Source organism: Vidua chalybeata, chromosome 17 (genome assembly GCF_026979565.1).
Source record: "Vidua chalybeata isolate OUT-0048 chromosome 17, bVidCha1 merged haplotype, whole genome shotgun sequence".
In the NCBI taxonomy this organism is placed as follows: Eukaryota; Metazoa; Chordata; class Aves; order Passeriformes; family Viduidae; genus Vidua; species Vidua chalybeata.
Window position 1 is genome coordinate 8942119 of NC_071546.1, and position 21559 is coordinate 8963677.

The following is a 21559-nucleotide window of genomic DNA, read 5'->3' on the forward strand; positions in this document are numbered from 1 at the left end:
GTGCTTTTCCTGTGCTGTGCAGTCCGATGTATCTACGTGTATGCTGGACCTTAAATCATATCTTCCCTCCAGTCTGTTTCGGGCTGGAGCAAGATAGCAAGGCTGGGGGGGGTGTGGAGAGTGGTGGCAGCACAGGCAGAGCTGGCAGACACTCACGGGGGTGACAGCAGGGCTTTGGTTTTTGCTTCTTTGTTTTATTTTGGTGCTGGGGTTATAGCTGAGTAACTTGGTATAACGCAGGCTCAGCGTGTGCCCAGGGGCAGGTGACGCATTGCCTGTGTCTCTGTCACCCGTGCTGGGCAGAGGTGACGTGGGGAACACGAAGCCATCGCCACGTCACCCCGCTGGCAACTTCTCCTGAGCTCCTCTCGCTGCAGGGCACGGCGTGGACCTGCTGCTCCGTGGGACACAGGAGGGCTCTCTGGCACAGCAATAGTGGCATGGCAGAGACACCCTTTGTCCACCCCATTCCCTGGGGAGGAGGCACATTCCCTGCTCCATCTTCCCTCCACGCCTCGAGCCCACGGTGCAGAGCGTGCTCTGGATCGTGGCGAGCACCTTCCAAGGGCAGCCGTAAATCTCACTTGTGGTAGAGCTTTTCTCCGTTCACAACTCCCAGGGAAAGCAACAGGGCTGGTGTTTGGGATACTTTTAGGACAATCTTCATCCACTTAGGAGTATTTAATTCTGGGATTTTTTTCGTCCTGTGTTTTCCAGTTCTTTTAAAAAATAATTCTGGAACTGAATCTCTTTTTTTCCTTGGCTGATGAGACACAAACTGATGATCAGTGAAGATCATCTGCTTGGCTTTCTGATCTTCTATCTCATTCCTCAAAACACAGCTTACAGCCTAAATTTTGTAAACAATGAATGCATTTTTCAGAAGTACAGCCAGAGCCTGGCATTCTGCAGATGTACCTCTCTGCCATGCCTCTTAGCTTATAAGAGGCCAGAAGCTAATTTTTCCTTGGCATAAAAGCCAACCAAAGATATCTGGGTAGATATACTGCTGACTAAAGGGTGGAAAATTTCATCTTTCCTTCCTTCCTTCCTTCCTTCTCCCTCTCCTCACCCCCCTTTTTTTTCCTGTCACTCATTTGAGCTTTTCTTTGCAAGCAGAACCTTTGTAGCACTCCATCTACTTTCCTGCCAAATAACCCAAATCTCCAAGATCATGTTTCAACTATCCAGATTTTGGTTTTGGTTGTTTATTTTTTTTTGTCTTTTTTTTTTTTTTTTTGCTTAAGTGTAGCTCTCAAGTGAAGGCAGCCTCCATCTAGCTTTATTAAAGCAGGGAGCATTACTCAGGAACAGCTGTCTGGGAGCAGACCAAGGCTGAAATCTTGGCCACCTGCCTGTGGCAGCAGAAGGGTCAGAATTTAATGCCAGGGTCTGGCTGCTCTGCTGCCCTGCCTCAGCCAGTCATAAACTTTGAATGCATCAAAGGGTAAATCCACATTTCTTACAGTGCAATGAGACAAAATCCCTGTTCAGCCCCATCCACTCCATAGCCAAGGAAATCTGAGGTCTGACACTCCCTTACAGGGTTATCTCAGCCAGCATCCCTGCAATCTAATCAGACTAAATAGTCTTATTTCTGAGTCACTAGCCTTATTTCTAATTTTTGAATCTCGGTCCTGTCTTGCAGGGTTCATATTTATTTACTCGAAACCTGAAGTTGAGTACAATATTTCTTCGTAGAGGTTGCAGGTTTTTCCTTGATCATTTTCCACTTTCTCAACCTTATGTCACAGAAAGAAGTAAAAATAGTCCTTCCCTGTTCTTTTTCAGAGTATTTTTTACTATTTATAGGTCCTTCATCAGAGTCATTTCCAAGTGCTGTTTCCTGCTCCTGTGGTGCATCTGTCTCTTGTGACACCGATGGGTTTTGTTGCTAAACCCCAGCCCAAGGAGGGCTTAAGCTGAGGGTCTGCAGCTGCTGTGCAGAGCTTTAGAGTTTATTCCATCTTGTTCAGTTCTGCTGCCATGGCAGCACCAAAGCTCCTTCCTTCTCTTCTATTAGGGCAATACCAATTCTACCTGTTCTCACTGTCCTTTTCCTTCCATCTAATAATGCCTCAGACCTCAGGAAGTAATTTTGCATTTGGGGGCCCAAATTGCCTATTTTCCCCAATAAAATTTTCTGGGTCTTTTACATTCACATCCCAAATCTTCCACCCACTCGAATTTCCAGCAGCCTCTCGGTGATGCTCAGTGTGTCATCCTGCCCTTAGAAAAGAGAACTCATCCTGTTTCTCTGCCCACCTGACAGTTAATCACCCACTTGCTGGTGATGCTTCACTCAGGAAGCTCCTGAGGATGAATTGTCTCTCTTAGCAGACCCCGGCTCTACACCTTTACTGCTTCAGCTGGGAAAGGATTTTCCACTTTGCATTTCCATTGCTGTAAGGAAATAGTCTTACACCTGGAGGTAGCTGGATCTTCCTCCTCTTTTAATGATTTGTAGGGAGTGGCTGATTTCCTGTATTCTTCTTTCCATAACCAATACACCACAAACCCCCTGCAGCAAACGGAACAGAAAGAGCTTTTTCACTATTTTTCACCTTTTTATATTTCACTTTCGAGAAGGGTTGCTGGCATGGCACATGGGATTATGCTATGTAGGATAAACATTTTCTTGTGAGGTCGGGGAGCATCCCAAGCATTCTGCCAGAGCAGGGGGTGGCTGTTGGGGTCCTGCTCTCTGACCCCAGTGCTGCTGTAGCTGTGCTGATTTCTGCCCACACAGCACTGGGAGAGCTGCTGCCCAGGTTGGGAGGACATGAGGAGCTGATGAGGTCACCTGGAAATTCTCTTGGGTGGCTTTTGATTTAGTCTTGGCATAAAATGGGACAGCTGATCTGAGAGACAGGTTATGTCCTTTCTCTATGGTTTCTGCTTTGTATTTCCACCACGAGCTTGTCTGCATCCACATCTGAGTGCTGGGAATGCTCTGTGCTGACTTGCTTGGGGGCCAGGAGCTCACCTCCCCCAGAGGTGGAGCCTAGGGCGTGATGAGCAGAAGAGATGCTGACCTTTTTCTACATGCCATGTACCCCTTCCCCCCTTTTTGTTTTCTTCCCTTTAAAAATAAAATTCGTTCAGAGCCTCCTGTTGCCCATCACTTTGGGTGTTGTGTCCACCCTGCCCCTGCCCCTCCCCAGGCTGGATGTGCTGCTGGGGCACTGGGACCCGTCCCAGCCCCGAGACCACACCGCTGCCACGCAGGGTCCAAACCAAGTCCCCTCTCCCTCATATCCCCAGGGAAAGAGGCCTGCTCTGTGCTAGGGCTTTTCTCACCCCTCCTGCTGCAGAAAGCCAGCAGATCAGAGTGGTAATGGGGGGTGATTACTCTTCTGTTAATCAGGCTGAAAATTACCTGTGGCATCTCGTTTCTGTTTGTTCTGCTTTGATTGTAATGTCAAAAAGACAGACACATGGTTCACCAGGGGTATGGAAGCTCCTGTATGAAATGTGGGCTTCAGATGCTCTTTAACAGATGGTTTGAGAAACATCTGAAGGCATCCACAACCACATTTCTTCCTCTTGCATTTTCCAAAATACAATTGGGTGAGAAGCTAAAAATTAATGAACCAAATGACCATAATAGCATATTAATATCAGAGAAAAAGAAACAGAAGGATTCCAGGGACGCGGGAAGCTAAAACTCAGATTACTTTGTCCAGCATGAGTTCAGTGCTGTAGGTGATGAGAGGAACCTCTTTGGAAGGTTGTTCTCAGCTGTGGTTTGTCCTTGACCCCAGTGAGCTCAGCAGGACCTGGCTGTGTACTGGGTGAGTGCTGGGCTGGGTCCTCGTACCGTGTGTGTTTATCTGTGTGTATATCTCTCTCTCAGTGTGTGTATATGTCTGTCTGAGATACACACAACCCCAAGATCTCTCTTCAGGGGTGTGATTAAGGCTTCTGTATGCACTGGAGGATGCCTTTGGTTGACTCAGTGGGCCCCTGCTCATCCAGCCAAGGATGTCCAAGGTGTCCCAAACCTCTACTGCCCCAGTCATGGGAACCCCATGGGCCACATGAGCCTGGGCTGGTGTTTGGCCTTCTAACCAATTTAACTGGTGTCAGAGACTCATGCTGGGACTGACAGTAATCTGGAAATAATCAGTTGCCTTTAGGGGAGCAGATTATTTGCACTGAAGGAGCTGCATCTTTCTGGAGGGACTGCAGAGGAGACTGAGAGGAGAGAAACCCGTGTGTCTCCCTGAGGCTCTGCATGCTCAATATCCCACTCCCACTCCAGCTCCAGGACAGCCCTGGTAGCACCACTGGCCTCTGGGGCTACCTGGAGATGCAGGGTCCTGTTTTGGACACCTGAGGAGTCCCCAGGATGCCGAGGGTGGTGTCAGCTGAGCTTGCATGGGATGCTGTGCCCGTGAGCTCCTCTGATTACCCAACTCAAGTGTAAAATAAGACTGGGATTTGATGCCCTTCAACCTTTCAGTCTGCCCGTGGATTTGGCAAGAGCTGCCTGCTGGTGGTTGGTGGCCTGGTGGGGTGATGGGGCCACGTCATTCCCCTTCCACAGGTAGAGGGCTGCTCCATGGCGTGGAGGACCCTGGTCCTGGTGGGGATCTCCTGGCAGGGCAGTGCCTGAGCAGCCATTTGGGATGGAGCTGTGGTGGTGCCTCCTCAAAGTCAGCAACTCCCCAGAAGTGGTAGGGCCTGTCTGAAAATCATTACGAAAACCAGATGTGTGAACACAGATGTTCAACTCCCTTCCCAAAAGGGACTGCACCACACCCTGTTTTTATCTATTTTTTGTTTTTTCAATGCCAGGCTTAATATAATGGTATTTTCCATATCAGATAATTTTTTTGATATTATTTGACAAAACAAGTTAAAGTTTTGGCTTTCCATGGTTTACACAATTTGAATAAACTTATTTTTTTAAAATATATTTAGAGGAAGAACAGAGTATTTTTTGTTTCCAATACAGATGAAAGGTCTTCCTGCAGTTAATTGTAGATAAACTGACACCACCAACTCAATGAGCAGAATGCCTCATGTCTAATAATTAAATTTACTGGCCATAGTGAAACAAATTTCAGATACCCTCTTGATTTTTTTATTTACTTTTTTCTTTCCTCACTGAACACTCAAACAGAACAATCCTGTCATGAACCCGGCCCTCAAAACACCTGTCTTTTAAACCCAGAGTCCGTAATCAAAAGTTTCCTGTCTGGCATTTGCTTCCAGGTCTAATTTTTACTCTCCCCTCATTTCCAGTAAAAGCAAACCGTGCAGAGAGTCACTATGCGGATGCTGCTCAGGAAACTCTAGGTACCACGGGAAATGCGTCGCACGAAACTAATCAAAAGCTGCACGGCTCATTCTCCCTCTACCCTGCTACCACCTGTTCTGATCACTTCTCTGCTTAATAGAGGTACTAGATGAGTAAAAAAAAGGTGGAAGAGCCTCCCCACTGCCCGCCCCGAAATTAGAGCCTTCCCTGGCTGTCAGTTGTGCAGAGCACACGAAGCGAAGGGATGAGGATGGGGAATTTGGGCTGGGCTAGCCAAGCCAGTGTCTGCTCAGCAAGGGAGGAGGCCAGGAAATGAAATTAAACAAATAATGGAAAATTAAAAAAAAAAAAACAGAAAGAAAAAAAAAGGCAAAATGAAAAATTTTATTTTTTTTTTTTAAAGAACCCTCCCTCCCTATCGCTCCATCCCTCCTCAAGGTCCAGGGAACCCTTTGCAAATTGACTTGCACTGTACAGCAATGTCCAGTTAGTAGCACAAGAAATACCAGCTTCCTGCCTCTGCTCAGTCACCATTCCTCTGGCTCTCTGACCGTGACAAATTGACCTTTCCTAGCCTGGTGGCCTTTGGAAGCCACAGCTTGCCTATCTAGCACCTCTACTACGCAGCTAGAGAAGGACTAATCTCAGCCTGTCCCACCAGATGTAGGGGAGACGGGCTCCCCTGAGCGTTGACATTGGCCTTGTGAATGGTTCTGTTTCTAGACCCCGAGGGGGACAGACAGCTTTAGCTCAGGGCTTTGTACAAGCAGGGTTTGTGCATCTTTTTCATCCAGCTGACAACTGCTAGGTGTTTTCAGGGACTTCCCAACCAGCATCCCTTAGTGCACCCATGGCCATATACACAGACACATAGATCTTGTCTTACTTGTGCATAAATACTTCCACACCTGCACTAGAAGAGTCTCTGCCCCCACCCCTGCTCCTCAGCAGCAAACACGCACCTTCTTGATCTCCCACTGCCCAGAGTTTGCATGCTGTGAATGCTGGCAGGGGTCCCCCCCAGCTCCTCGCCCCACAGCCAGGCAGGTGGACAGCCCGGGAGTGGCAGGGCACTGAGTGATGCCGCATGTTTGTGAACTCGGATTTTTGCATGCTCTTTTTTGGAGTCCGTTTTAATTCTCAAAATCACCAGTCTCTGTATCCCTCAGAAAGCCAACAAACTACAGCCTTGAAAGTATAAAACTGCAGCTCTAACAGTATATGTATCTCTAATTTTCTTCATTACTTGTTTCAACCTGTATCTTTTCTTTTCTTGCTATTTTTTGACCTGCTGGCTCTTTTTATTCTCTGTCAGTCTAGAGGGTAGGACTCATGGCTGAGGTTTGCGTGTACCAGGTGCTCAGAAGTAGAGTGGTAAATCCCATCTCTGAATGGGTAACAAAGGGGAACGGGACATGATCTAGGATTCATAAAAAGCAGTTTCTCCATGGTAGGAAATCCATTGCATCTGGATAAATAGCCTGAACCTCTGAGTCAGCCTCCTGCTGCATACTTGGTGGTGCTATGGCCTTCCTTGAAGGTTAGCCTTGAAAAGTGTGGGTAAATATTGGGTGATCATCAGTTGCACAGGCAGCATTTCAAGACAAATGGCAAAGATTTGGTCAATAGTCTAGCTGGAAAAACTTATCCTGACTTCTGTGGTGTTTCCATTTGCCAGGTGAGGTTGTTTTATGTGTGGAGGTGTAGTGTGAGCCCGGAGACTCCTCCCCAGAGAAAGCCTCCTCTCAGTTGCTTAACACTGAGGTTGTTTTTGGCAGAGATGAAAATGAGCAGTGCTATTCATAATCTGTCATCTCATCTGTTCGTGTCTAGTTCTGTTTTCTGGAAAATCAGCCACTCTGATCTCAATGTCTTCCTTGCATGTCTTCCTAGGCATGGACTTTTAATTGCTAAAGCCAGTGTAATTTTTTTCTGTTTTCTACTGAATTTCTTCCCACTGTGGTCCTCATTTCATCTCCCCCATCTTGAGTTCTGCAAGGGAAAGGGAGGATGAAACAAAGTGTTACCTCAATACCTTCTTAATCTGTTGGAGAGTCTGAAAAGGAAGATGACAGACTGTGGTTCTTCCAGTCAAAAAGGAGTCTTGAACTTTGGAGTAGCTACAAGAGCATCTTTGTTACCTGCATCCTTCCTGAATGTAGTGTTGAATACCCTGTGCTTTAGTAGAACTGTGGGTTAACTGTGAAGGGATGTAAAAATAATTCAGGTGTCTTGTTTCTCTGGACCCTTGAGTGTCTGCCACCAATCCCCACTGCACAAACTCTTGGGGCAGATGCCAGCACTTTGATGCAGCTCAGGCTGAGTGCTAAAAGCCTTCATCTAGGATGCACATAACGAAATAACAGCACACGATGAGGCAATCATGGAAAACTCAATGTAGGTAAATTAATAGGAAACTCCTTAGAAGCTGTGGTTTCTTAATGTACTAAACCATTGATCTTTAGTCAATAAATACAATAACACATTCATTTTTAGACAGTAATGTAACTACACCAAGCCAGATTATCAGCTCTATTGTATTCTGCTTCGTAAGAGACTTTCCCGGCACACTCAGAGACGAGGGCACCTCACAGTGGGAAGAGCACCCAGAGCAGTGAAGGAAAGGTGTTTGTAGAGCCCTTGACTGGCCTGTGGCTCTGGGTGGAGTGGGTTCCTTAAAGGCTGGTTTGGGAATGATCAGCCAGCTCGGAGCTGCAGCCTGGCTGCTTTGCTTTGCTCCCGAAATGCAGAACAGCCGAGCTGGCAAGCAGCAAACGGCTGGGAGAAGATGCAGGATGTGGCTGACGTGGTGTCTGACAGCACTCAACATCAGTCTGGGAGAAGAGGGCTGGGAATTAGGAAGAGATGGGTGATTATAACAGAATGCTGCAGGACAGCAAAGGTTACAGATGTGAGTCTGGCTCCACTGTCCCTTCATTCATCTGAGGCCCTCTGCTTCTCAGTGCTTGTGTGGTGGCTGCAGGGATGGTGCAACTCCAGTCTTTGCCATCACAGCATCAGTGGCTCCCATCCAAGTCTGGCACTGTGGTTGTGGATGAGGAAAAGGAGAAGGATTACTCACCATGACAGGATCACTGGCTGATGTTTTGTTTCCCTTACACCCAGGTTTCTCTGCTTCTAGAAACTGCGTTCTCTAGGCTGAATTCACCTTTTAGCAATGTTTTTTCTGGAATCACTGGAGGCAAACCAGGCTTGAGCCAGGCCCTCTCTTGGTTTTTGTTTTAGTCGCGGCAACTTTTGCATACACAGTCTTATTTTCCTTTCCTTCATGCCTCCAGTAATTGTTTTCTGCCTCTTACTCACAGCAGCAAGCAGACTGGAGCCCAGCGATAGTCACAAAGGCCATCATTCACTCCTGGCATTCCTGCCTGGTTTTAATGAGTTGTTCTCATATGACACAAGCTCAGCACAAACTCTTGATTTAAAAAAAAAAGCCCCTCATTTACCAACAGGAGACAGCCTTTTTCTCCTGGCCACAGCTTCTCAGAAGAATGAGCACTGATAGTGGTTGAGTTTGGATGCAGAGATGGATCTGAGTCTGTGCTAGTCCGGCTCCTTCTGGCTAGCTGAGAAGAAAATGAAGTAATGGCTCAAGCATAGTTTAAAATCAATGACAAGTCCTTACAACCAATACTTTTTATTGATCTGAAATTACTGCTAATGTAATGAGTCCACATTTTTTTTTTAAAGTGCTGATTTAATACTATAGAGAACTGGAATAAACCCCAAACCAGAGCATTTCAAACAGGAGCTTAAACCCCTGGCGTCCTAAGGAGGCTGATGGCAGCTCGTTTTGAAGGTCAGTACTTGCCCATTTCTCTGCTGAGTGCTGGGCAGTTGGACTTAACCAAAATGTAAAGCCCACTGAAGCAGTGAACATCATCCAGGTTCTCCAGCATGGACTCTCATTTTTTGACTGGCAACAGAAATCGGCTCAGTTTCTATCCTTTGTTAAATTCAAGCCAAAACCTGAATATTTGTAAACCTTCCCCACAGTCAGCCTGGAAAGGTAATTTTTTGCTATCAAATCTGTTTTCATAGATGCCACTTGGAGTGGACCTAGAATTAAATCACAACCTATCAGGCTGTTGTAACTTCCCCTAAGCTGTGCCTCTGGTTGCAAAGCCACGGTTCCCTTTCCCTTCCTTCCCCTGGCACGAGCAGAGCTCCTGCCCCGTGCTCGCGCCGCTGTCACGACTGTGAGCGTCCATCTGTCCCTGCTGTCCTCACCTTCGTGTCACCAACACCTCCCACTCAACTGAGGCTCATTTACCATCCTGGAGTGACATCCCAAAGCACCTCTCTGAGGCACTCTACGTCCCTCTGCATGATTTTCTGGTTGAGTGAGAACATGATCTTGGATTAGCTGACAGCATATATCCCTATGTATGTCTGTATTTCTTTGGGATTTTTTTCCTACCAGCTCCTGCAGACCCCAGCAGCATCCTCCTCTGCAGGGATTGTACTTGCATGTGATTCCAGGTGTCGTTTCCAATGAGGGAATTGCATGGCAGAAGGAAAGATTCTATCAGTTGTTCATGGTGTCTCGTGTCGTCTATGTTAAAACCAAGAAGTTACATCAAGAGTTGGGTTTTTTTCCTTAGTGAGTACTTGGGAACAAAACCCACCCAGATCTTAATTGTTCATCAGATTTTTATGAGATTTTTTAATGTGTTTCTCCTCATGCTCTCAGGATTGAGACTCTTTGCTTGTATGCCTCACCAAGTTCAACCCTTTATTTTTTGCTTTTTGTGATTCCTGCAAACATTTGTAGCACATTTGTTGTGGGAATGGAAAAGAGGCTCCAAGGAAAAGGCCCTGCCATACTCAGTGAAAGGCAACTGGTTTTATGCTGGGATTGGTGATGGGAGAAACTCAGCAGAGGATAGGGCACAAAATGATCACTTTGAATCCTGAATATGGCTGTGTTGTTAAAGCATTTTTATAAAACTTACTTTTTTAAAAAGGTAATTCAAAGTAATAGTACTACTGAAACACAGTGGATTCAAAAAATATTATTTTTTAAAATCAACAAAAATAAAGAAAGAAGATCCAACTGGCCTATTTAGAATCAAATAATGAAATTTCAATCTGGTTTCTAATCCAAGAAACTCAGAGTGAGAATTTCCTTTAATCCTTTGGCACATTATGTACAGTGGTTTTGGTGGCAGTAGTAATGAAGGCTTACATCCAGAAAGGTGTTTAGGCATGTGCTTGTTCCCAGATTCCTCTGTGCATTTGTACTTTTGACCTGGATTTCAGCTCTGCTGATCCCATGGCCTTCAGACAGGCCCTGCAGATGGGCACCACACTGGAAATTCAATCCGCAGCACTTACCCGAATTCAAATTCATCTTTAATTGGAATAATTCTGCCTTTTTAATTTGGTCATGAGCAAATTTTATTTTCTCTCCAATCCATCTTTCAATGTGAAATTGCTGCTGAGCTTGTGGCCGCAGCCAACCTTTCCCTGCAGCCCAGGGGATGCCCTCCCTACAAAACTCTGCAAAATGCTGCCTAAGCACCTTTCTCTCCCTGTAAATGTTTGTTGTCTCGCAATGTAAAGTGACTTTGTAAAAATAGCACCTTCTTAGTCGACAAATCTGCTCTCTGAGTGTCCTCGAGTCACATCTTCTTCCTTGGCTGGCCGGAGCTGGTGTCTGCTCCTGTCAGCAGGGAACAGCCGGCGGCTGGGAAAAGGGAGCAGCGTTTTGCTTTGCTTCAAAACCAGCAGCCAAGTTCTGATTGAAGAACCTCGTGCCGGTTTTGAAGGCAAAGAAGGGCCGTGGGGCTCTGACTTTTAAGTTGGTGCTGCTGAAAGACACACCAAAAAAAAAAAAGGCAGGTCTTTGGTTGGTGATGTGGAAGTTCAAATTTCTGAAATGTTCTTCCTGCAAATTGCGGCAGAGAGTTGGCAGCAGAATGATAAGTGGCTGCTGCAGTGGTACAGAATGCTGGGAATTCGATCCCTGTCTTCATAGGTTTTGATATACCTATATATACAATATTGGCTATTTGTGCAAGCATCTTGCATTGGTTGTTCAACCTCTAATCAGTGGAGTTTAATCATCAATTGCTATTAAAAAAATATGAAATGATCCAAAAGTATTTGCAGTCTGCTTTCCTCAGTGCTGTCTCTATAAAGTTTGTGGTTTCATAAAGATTCACAAAATCTCTTTGTTCTTAAATTTTCACATGAAAATTCAACATCTTCATTTGGGTGAAAGGCTTTAAATGCAAATTCCAGAATTTGGAAACTAATTAGAGCTGGGTGGTCACTATTTCCCAGTGAGATCATCTCTGTTTCTGGAGATACCTTTTCCAACCATAATTGCAAGGATTCTTGTAGGAAAAAAGGCATGAAAGTGCCATATTCTGGAATTTTAAAATTTTGCTTTCCATGTTTATGACAGCCATAGCAGACCTCGAGGGAGATGGCAGATAGCTTTTAGATGGGATTTTTATAGGATACAAAGGAGTTACACAGTGTTTGTATTTGTGTTTCAATATGTAACTGGATAGAGAAGAACTCTTTGGAATATATAAAGGGGGCAGATCATGTTTTAAGAGGGAGGAAATACAGGAGCTGAAGAATGGGAAAGGACAGATCTGAGCACCAGAAGTGAAGGGTTTGCACAAAAGTTTTAAGATGATGATTTGGGGTTTTTTTAATTGGTATTTTCTTATTAGCCATAGTGTTTTGGTAGGCAGTTGTGAAAGAAAAGCTTCCTAACTTGTGATCGGAGCCGATCAGTGATTTAAGGAATCATAACCTCATTGTTAATGTCATTCTGTCCCGCCAGCCCTGGCATCCCATGAAGGGCTTCTGTTTAAGTCCTCATTATTTTCTCTCTCTTACGAACCATTCCCATTTCACTCATGATGACGGAAACATTTCTACAATGCTTTCTTTAAAACAAAAATAAAAATACATATTGGAAAAAAAAAAAAAAAAAAAAAAGCCAACAGCAAAGCTACATGTCACTGCTGCTTGGAAGTGCTCTTGGTTTCTAATGGCTGGTGGGGAAGGACTGCGTGGTTTCCAGAATGACTCCTCCTGCTGTCTCCTTTTTGTCTTTGTTTCAACGTGTTTCTCTGAACAGTCAGAAGGTCAGTTTGAAAGATCGTGTCTTCTCCAGTCCCCGCGGTGCTGGCACCAAAGGGAAAGGCTCTCCACAGGCTCAGGGCATCAGGAGGTCCCCCAGTGCTGACCAGAGCATCGAGGACAGCCCGAGCAAAGTGCCCAAGAGCTGGAGCTTCGGAGACCGCAGCCGAGCCCGGCAAGCGTTCCGCATCAAGGGAGCGGCGTCGCGGCAGAACTCGGAAGGTGAGGGCTTGGGCTGCCCTGCTGGACTCTAAATTCCCAGCTGGCCCCAACATCCTCTCCCTCCCCACCTAAGAAGGGCAGAGCTGCCAGCCAAGGTGCTGGGACTCCTTCCCCTCCCAGTCTTTTAGCTTGGAGTAGCCTGAGCAACCTGATCAAGTTGGTGTCCCTGCCCATTGCAGAGGGTTGGGCTAGAAGGCCTTTACAAGGTCCCTTCCAACCCAAACTTGTCAATAATGATTAGAAGAGGCAAGAAAACCCCTTCTGATACCCATGATAATGTTTGTATTTCTGTATATAAGGATGGGAAAAGGAGGAAGAGTCAGGCATTGGGACAAGAGGAAATGACCTCAAGGTGTGCTGGGGAGGGTGAGGTTGGATATTAGGAAAAATTTCTTCACTGAAAGGGTGGTCAAGTCCTGGAACAGGCTGCACAGGGCAGTGGTGGAGTCACCTTCTTGGAAGGATTTAAAACACATCTAGATGTGGGGACATGGTTTTGTGGCTGGGCTTGGCCGTGCTGGGAGAATGGTTGGACTTGGTGATCTTAGAGGGATTTTCCAACTCAGATGATACTGGGATTCACTGATACAGGGATGGGTGAGAGCTGCAGTTGGCACTGCTGAATGTCACCTAAACACATCCTGGGAAATGCTCTCATCTGGATGCTCAGCAAAGGCTTCTCTGCTGCTCCCCCTGGGGTTGCTGTTTGGGATCTGCCTCATCTTTCCTTGTGCAGCACTGGCACAGGAAACAGTAACGTGTTGTGTTTCTCCTTCCCTGTCCCAAACCCAGAAGCAAGCCTCCCTGGAGAAGACATTCCTGATGAGAACAAGAGCTGCAACTGCGAATTTGTGACAGAAGATTTGACACCAGGGCTGAAAGTCAGCATCAGGGCAGTGTGGTAAGAGAGGGAGAGGGGGGAAGCAGTCCAGAAAAATAAATTATAGAGAAAAATGGGAAATGTAAAGCCTGGGAAGTGCTGGCAAATGCTGACATGTGTGTGCTGCAGGCTGTTTTTCCCCTGGGTGGCCTGCCCTGCTTTACAGACAGTTTTGCCAGGAAGGGCAATTTTTGCTTAGGGAAGGAAAAAACAGAGAAACAGGAAAATCCCCCGCAGGGATGCATCCAAATGACAGTTCTCACCAGCTCTGAATGTAATGCTGACATTTCTAAAAGTGGTGCAGAGAGCACATGCACAGATGACAGTCCAAGGGGCATCAGGGACCCCCTGGCGCAGACAGGGCTTCAGCCACCAGCCCCCGCAATCCCCTTCCTCTCTCCTCTTGCTGCATCCTCTCCTAAACCCACAGGGTTGGGATTTATTCCATTTTCCTTCCAAAGCAGCTCCCTGCAGTGATTTTTATCCGCCATTAAGCAGGTCAGGCTGCACCCAGGGCCTGAGTTGGGATTTTGCTCTCTGTCTCCTGCAGCATTATGAGGTTTCTGGTCTCCAAGCGCAAGTTTAAGGAGAGCCTTCGGCCCTACGACGTGATGGACGTCATCGAGCAGTACTCAGCTGGGCACCTGGACATGCTCTCCCGGATTAAAAACCTTCAGGCCAGGCAAGAGACCCCTCTCTTTGCTTCATTTTCCACTACTTTATGTTCACTGTGGAGGTATTCCCAGGAGAGAGACACTTCCCTTTGCAGCTACAGCTTATCCTTTTCCTTTTTAAGACAAACCCCCATAGAAGACATCAGTGCTTATGGCTGGAACCCAGAGGGATAAGCAGGACAGGGACTGCCCTAATACTCCCTTACTGCCCATCTCAGGACATACAAAAATCATGGCTCATCCTCCTGCTTTATTTTGGGAGCTTTTGGCAATGTGGTATATCCCATAGAAAAGGCGGGTGGGTGTCTCTATGGTCCTCCTGGCAGGGTGCAAAGGTTTGGTGCCCCAGGGTTAAGGCTCAAGTGGGTAATTTGGTACCTTTCTGGGAGTGAAATAAGACAAAATTTGATGTCCTGGCTGTGTCCCTGCTGCCACAGACACAGAGAGCAGTGAGGAGGCAGCAGCTCCCTCCTACTGTTGGGATGCTAAGCCGCTTCAGGAGGAATCCCTCCTCGGATGGCACAGTCTGCTGAAAATCTGTGCAGATGGGAGTTTCTCATCCAAGCCCACCAACGTAGGTGGGGTTTAGCTGAGCTGCATTTCAGCTTCTGTGCTCAGATTTTAGGGCAAGATGTGTTCATTTTAATAGGAGAAGGAATGTGGAAAAGGGACAAATGGAACCGAGACGGTTCCATGTTTTTCCTGTTTCTCCTGGAAGAAAAAAAACTCTCAAATACAGAAGTTTAATTATTTGAATAGAGGATCAAAGTTTAATCTGTTAGTCTGACCACTCTTCCCTCAGCCCTGATGGGAAAAGTAGACCCCAAGCCTCCAACACCCCCGGTTGTGTTGGCTCAGCAGAAGTAGCTCCAGTTCTGCAGAGCTTGAAGGACACCCAGAACTGTGGCAGGGCTTGGCCATGGGCAATCTCCAGTCAAAAAAATACACCACGTGCTTTTATACTTGCAGAATGAAATTATTTCCCCTGATGGCTGTGGCAGCCCAGCTTCCCCTAGAAGCCGTTGAGGAAATTTTCCTTTAATTTCAGACCCATTTAAGTCCCTAGTAGAGTCAGCAAATGTGAAGAAAAAAGAAGTGTTTTTGTATCAAACAGCTGACATGAACCTTGAGAACGAAGTAGGAAAATTATCTTGGGAAAAAGAGGAATCTCTGTTCTGCCTTGAATCTCTCAGAGACCATTTTAACTCTGCTATTTTTGATGTTCAAGACGCAGAGGTAACTTTCTCAGCCCTGCTGCACACTGTGCTTTTCCCAGAAGGAACATTCTCCCTTGCAATGGAGACCAAAATATCCTGGAGAACTTCCTCTGTGTGAGCCTCTCCCTCCTGTTCTGTACAAATTCAGTGATCATAGATCCAAGATGTGTAGCTGAATATAGAGGGAGAAGAGGACGGGGAGGGGACTGAGATTTCCTAACTTTAGTAACCTGAAACAAGAGGCCTCGAGGCTGCCTCTGCAGTGGGTTCTGGGCGTTGGGGTTGTCATCTCTGCTGGCTCCAGGTGGGATGCCCGAGTCTCCAGCACCCTGAGGGTTGTGGCAGATTGCCTCACCAGCCGTCCAGGTCTCCCAGTCCTTCAGGGGCATGTGCTGCAAAGACAAAGCAGTTTGGTTGTCTGCTTCTTTGGGGAGGTTGGGGTAAGGAATTGCAGCTTTCAAAGAACAAACTGGATTCTCCTCTTAGCTGTAAGTCTGGGACTGTGAGGATGAGGTTCAGGGGCTGGACAAGGCTACCACCCATCCTCTCACAGGGAAGCCAGGAGGACCAGGAGCTGCTTCACAAGCATGAAGCACCTGGATTTGGGATCCAAGACTACCAGGCAGCTTCACTGGTTTCACTGTCCCCACTGAGCAGGAGATCAGTGATGGTGATGGGAGCAGACCCCTTTGGGGCCACCCTTTGGGCACCAACAGGTCCCATGGCTGGGCACCTGCCCAGTACAACTGGGAGGGCCCCTGTAGACAAGGCCATGGCCAGTGTTGGACCCTGCACCCATATGGTGGATTGCAGGGAGGAAGTCACAGGGCACTTTGAGAAAAGATATTTTAATGTCCCTTTCCTTCATCAGTCAGAGCCCCGTGTTCTGCCTGCCAGCCCAGCTCGGCAGGGCTGGCTCTGACCTCCCCTAGCCAGGGCTTTGGTGGATTAAAGCTGCATCCAAGCACATTTCTGGGGTGTTTACATGTACTTTCCTCTTTAATCAGTAAAGCCTCTGTCACTGTGTCTGCAATGTGCTCTTTTCAGTGTTGTGTTCACATTGTCTCGTGTTCCATCCTGACACCTTGCCAACCATGGATGTCTCCCATTCATTGAGTTATCCAGTCCTGCAGCGTTCCTCGCCGACTCCCAGCAGCTCATGCTTCCCTGAACTAGCTGAGGATGTGTTCTCTAGCACTGGAACTGAAAGGAGGATGAATATATGTTGTTTCATATCCAGCCACCTCCATGGGATATTGCCACACATATGCAAATATATTCCAGAGGGTAAAGCACGGTGCCTGTTATATCTGGGGCGGGGGGAACTCCTAATGATGATGCAGTGGTGCCCAAATCTCCAAATCTTACCCTGAGGTGGGTAAGACTGGTTTTTCACCAACAACCAGGTGGTAGGCGAGAGCCTTCTGTTTCCAGTGGAATATATTTTCAATTTCTCTCTCTTTCTCTCCCTGTCGTTCTGTTTGTCAGTTGTTTCTTTCCGCGACTTTTCTCTGACCAACTTTTCTCTGCGTGTTGCTTCATTATGCATTTTGCTGGTGTCTTTTTTCTTATTTACTTTGCCAGGATAGATATGATTGTGGGTCCCCCACCCCCTTCAACTCCCCGGCATAAGAAGTATCCAACCAAAGGACCCATGTATTCTTCCAAAGAGTCTCCCCAGTACTCGCCTAGGTTAGGATTCACCAAAATGCCGCTTTCTCTGGATTTTTTTTCATTTGCTTATTGTCAAACCCCTTTCATGCCAGTTATATGACGGCATTTCTCACTTAGCAGTGCAGCCTGCTAAATCATGATTCACAAGGGTTTGCTGCTCTGGGTATGCTCTGATTTGCCTTCAAGCCAGAGGGGAACAAAAAAGGGGAGGTTCATTCAGTCATCAATAACCATCAGTTCCTTCAGCGAGCCTATTTCCTATTTTCAGTCTTCTTTGAGGTGTTAGAAAGCTAAATTTTATCTTTTTAAAAGATCTCATATTTTATCAGGCTGTCTTCAAACGTAAAAGCCAATATAAAGTGAACAATCCACTTCCTAAAGGATGACACCGTCCACACACAAGCGAAGGAGCCTCTGCAGCTCTTTGGACAATTAAATGAATTTATTTCAGTGGGCAAAGTAAGAATGAAGTGTTTTGTAGCTGACGAACACAGTGATTTCTATTTCCTCCTGGTGCCACTCTATTGACCATGGAGGAAAAAATTGTGTTAAAATACTACAACCATGGGACTCATACTCCAAAAAATAAGAAATCAATCCTGATTTTCCAAGGAAAAGGAGCAGGAGTCAAACCCAGCCCTCAGTCACACAGCGAGATAGTTCTCATCAAGTTCTCTCCCTAAGTAAAACCATATCTGAAGCTCATGCAATGAGGAATATATTCTCACAAAAATTCCCAATTTAGAGCATTCTGAGGTCTGGGCAGCAAGGCCATGAGCTGGGCTGTATTTTTCTCCTTGCACTGAGACCACCAGCATCCAAGGCAGATATAAAGATTTGCCAGAAAGTAAATTTCCATGCAGAAATAGTAGGTGATGTTTAAATGCAGTAAGCTTAGCCTCAATTTTTTTTTTCCTAAATATATTTGCCTCCCTAAGAGCTAATATGTAACAAATCTCTTGATTTTTATTTAAGCTGCTCTGAGTAATCTTCACTAGAGAAATGTAAGTAAAAGGAATATTGAAAGCTTACCTTTTCCCACTCAACTAGCTCAAACATTAAAAAATAGAATTTTCTAGAAGCCCAACGCTTTATGCTTGAAAAAAATGGTTTCAGAAAAGTAATTCTTCCCATTCCTCTTCCCTGCCAAAAGAAGTCTTTGAAAACAAAAAAAAAAAAACTTGCTATCTGCAGAAACATTTATATTTAAATTTAAAAATACATATTCAAATGAATTTTGTTGTATTTAACCTTTAAGATGATATGTCCAACAAGCCTTCACTAAAAGCAAGATTTTCATGTGAAAACTTGTGCCTCACACACACAGCAAAGGTGATTGATGGATATGAGGGGAGGAGGCCTCCAACTGGAATATTTGTTTTATTCAGTCCAAGACTGTTGCTCTATCAGCTTCATGCTAATGACTTTCCCCCCACCATTTATACAGTCTCTAATACTGATTAGAAAATCTTTCCACATGCCCACAAGGCTCCTGGGATGTTTGGACTTTTTTCCATAATTTCTCCTTTTTCCAATGATTGTTTTCATTTCCCCCTTATCAAGCTGTGGCTGCAGAAAGCAGCAGGGTACAGAAGGCTGCTGAAATCTGTGTTCCCACCCATGAAAAGGCTTATGCTACACTTAATTTTTGGCAGTTTCACCCTCCCACAGACACCAGCAGCACTTGTGAGGTGCCCAAGGGACTGATGGATGGGAGCCAGAGCTCTGAGCAGCCCCAAGCCCCGATCCAAAAACCCTGGGTCAGGCTCTGCTGCTGCCATGGTCTTTGTCACCCCAACACCATGTGGGTCTGTGTCCTGTGAGGTCCCCATGGATGGCTCCAGCTTCTCCTTTTCAGTCTGCACCCCCTGTTTTAGCCAAATTCTGCTAAGAGAAACATCATGGGAGGGATGTCCCATGAGCTGTCTTGACCCTATGGATTGCTCAGTTCAGCCAAAATCTTTCTGCAAGCAGCTCCCAGCAAAGTCAGGGGGATCCTGGTAGATGCCCACAGCTGTGGTTTGGCTGATGGTGTTTGCTCCATGCTCTACACACAGACAATTTGGATAAAATTCCCTTGATCAGCTGATTTAGCCCAGAATAGGTGCAATCTCAGCTGTTAATTTTGGAAAACAGTTGTTGATCTAAATTTGCTCAGAGCAAGTTCTATTGCCAAATGAAGGGGTAAGTAGCCAGTCCTGTGACATGGATGAAGGGGGTTTGGCTTCAATGCCTGGATTGTTTACAAAAATTTATAAGAGATAAAGGAAAAAAAAAAAAAAAAAAAAAAGAAAATACTTGACTATCTATTCCCAAACACTTCATTTTTATCTCATTTGAGCCGTTTGACCTTTTGATGTCTGCTTCTGGCCCGAGGGTGACATATTACACCTCTTTGCATGCACTGTTAGCATGAAGCATAATGAAGCATGAGAAAACCTGCACTGTGGCTGATGCAAGAATTTACATTTTTTTTGTATCATTAGAAAGAAGGAAAGACAGTAAAGTCCACTTTAAAGAGCAATCCCCTCTTCTCTCTCCCTCCCAAAACTGAGGCCCAGCAGAGCCAACCAAGGACAGCAGATGGCACAGTTGGTTGTGCATCCTTAGAAATCTCTGAATCCTCTTCTGCCAGGAAAGGAAGAACATGGGGCTGGCTCTTCCAAAGCTTCAGCTGAATTCTTCCCTCTGCACGTGTTTATTTGGCGCAGCAAAAATAAATATTGAGAAGTCACAAATCTCCCCATGGCCTGTAGTGTAGAAGTGGGATGGGCACCTCAGAAGATTCTTGGTCCTTTGTCATGCAGTAAGAACATAAATTATCCCCTTCTGCTTGCTGAAGTGGAATATATTCTTTCTTCTTCATCTTTTGAGCTTTGTTGCCCAGTTTGGATAAAATCTCAAAATCTTGTAACGGCTAAAAGAACCCCCTGCTCTTGGTGGTCCTCAGCTCGGTGCAAGTGGGTTGGGAGCTCACCAGGCATTTCTTCTTTTCTCTTGTATCGGATCAGGCACAAATGAAATCTGTGCTTTGCTGAGGGCAGGAGCACTCTCCTGTGGTCCAGCTTGTGCCATGGGAAGCAAAGGGGTGGGAGACCTTGACACTAGTTTCTCCCATAAAGAGAGAAGGACTTGGTTCACCTTCTCCCCTCTCTGCACTGAAGCCAGAGGCCCAGAGCTGCCCTCCTGCACCATCCTTGGTGCCGCTCTGCCTCCAAGGAGAGATCTGGCTCTGCTTCCTCAGAGCTGTGGAAGACAACCACCCCAGGAGTCAAGGACTATGTTCAGGTGTAGACACACAGGGAATGAATCAAGCAGGAATTCTGGGCTCTGGTGTCAATTATATAATGGGAAAGGGCTTCTGAATGCTTTATGGGTGAGCTCTGTGAAGGGCTTCAGCCCTGCTCCTAAATCCCAGCAGGTCTAAAGGCAAGTTGTGTCCTTGAAGGTGAGCAACAACTTAGTTCTCTTCTTAGTGATCACTCCAGCTGTGAAGTGCCAGCTGGCCCCTGAAACGGGCCATGTGAGGTTCACTCACTGGATAGCTCTTCTCTTCAGATATGAAAGACAGCAGAAGTCCTGCCTTGATTTCTGCAAGGTTAGAATTAGGGTTACGATGCAATGTTGGGTTCTCCTCTCTGTGTCACAGTCTGTCCTGCCTCCCTGCTCTACTCCACAGCTGCTGAGGGACATCTCATTTCCATTAGTGGACATATTTCAGTGTCAGTGTGGTGCTGGATGGGACAGGAGGACAGAGCACCCTGATTGTTCTTGGCCTTCTGCAATACTCAATAACCTTTAGACTTTGGGCCTCTTTAAACTCGTGTTCATTCTTTTACCAGTCTACTTGCTTGTGCATACAGGAGAGGAGTTCATACAGTGGCTGTACCACGCCTTGGCTTGTGATTCCCCACCAAGGTAGCCCGAGGTATCCAATTTAACAGCTCTTTGCTTACATGGTAACGACATTGTCCTAGGATTTCTTGTGCTGTATGTCCTGTCAGTAATTGCATCCCTCGTGGGGAGTTCCTGTAAATGTCAGTGACTTCCTTCTCCCATTACAAGAGAGAAATAAGGCATGCATATTCCTCACACTTGTAATTCCAGCACTTGGTGCTCCTTGTACTCCTGTGCTTATATTGCTAAGCAAAGGATCAAACATGGCTTTTTAAGCAGAGCAGAATTCTGTCACACCCCTGCCCCAGTCAAGTAGCTTCTGGGATCAAAGCTAAACTCTGAAATGATTGTTGGCTTATATTTTCTGTCTTTGGTATGATGTGCTCATCCACTTCATCTCTTTGAGCCAGATCTGGTGCTGTAAAGTGCTGTTGCTCTAATATAAGCTAAGGGAGCCACGCTGGTCCATTCCCACTGGTACCTGACCCTCAGTGTCAACAGCCAACGTCAGTATGAAGTCCCTGTCCAATGTGAAGCAAACAGATGGCTCTTGTGTTGGAAATAGCCTCATGTCTCATTCCTTTCCTTGGTTTTTGTTTGTTCA

The 21559-nt window shown here is 46.1% G+C and overlaps 1 protein-coding gene across 6 annotated transcripts in view; it reads left to right on the forward strand.

Moving 5' to 3' along the window:
• Nucleotides 1-21559, forward strand: part of KCNQ2 (potassium voltage-gated channel subfamily Q member 2) — a 63344-nt gene that overhangs the window by 39076 nt on the left and 2709 nt on the right. For 2 of the 6 annotated variants that reach the window (XM_053958519.1, XM_053958518.1), the window contains 3 exons: nucleotides 12390-12613; nucleotides 13406-13514; nucleotides 14044-14175. In XM_053958519.1, coding sequence (XP_053814494.1) covers nucleotides 12390-12613; nucleotides 13406-13514; nucleotides 14044-14175 — 465 coding nt within the window. Of the gene's footprint in view, nucleotides 1-5250; nucleotides 5305-12389; nucleotides 12614-13405; nucleotides 13515-14043; nucleotides 14176-16968; nucleotides 17077-21559 lie in introns of all 6 variants that reach the window. The other 4 variants (XM_053958515.1, XM_053958517.1, XM_053958516.1 and 1 more) reach the window with 4 other exon arrangements.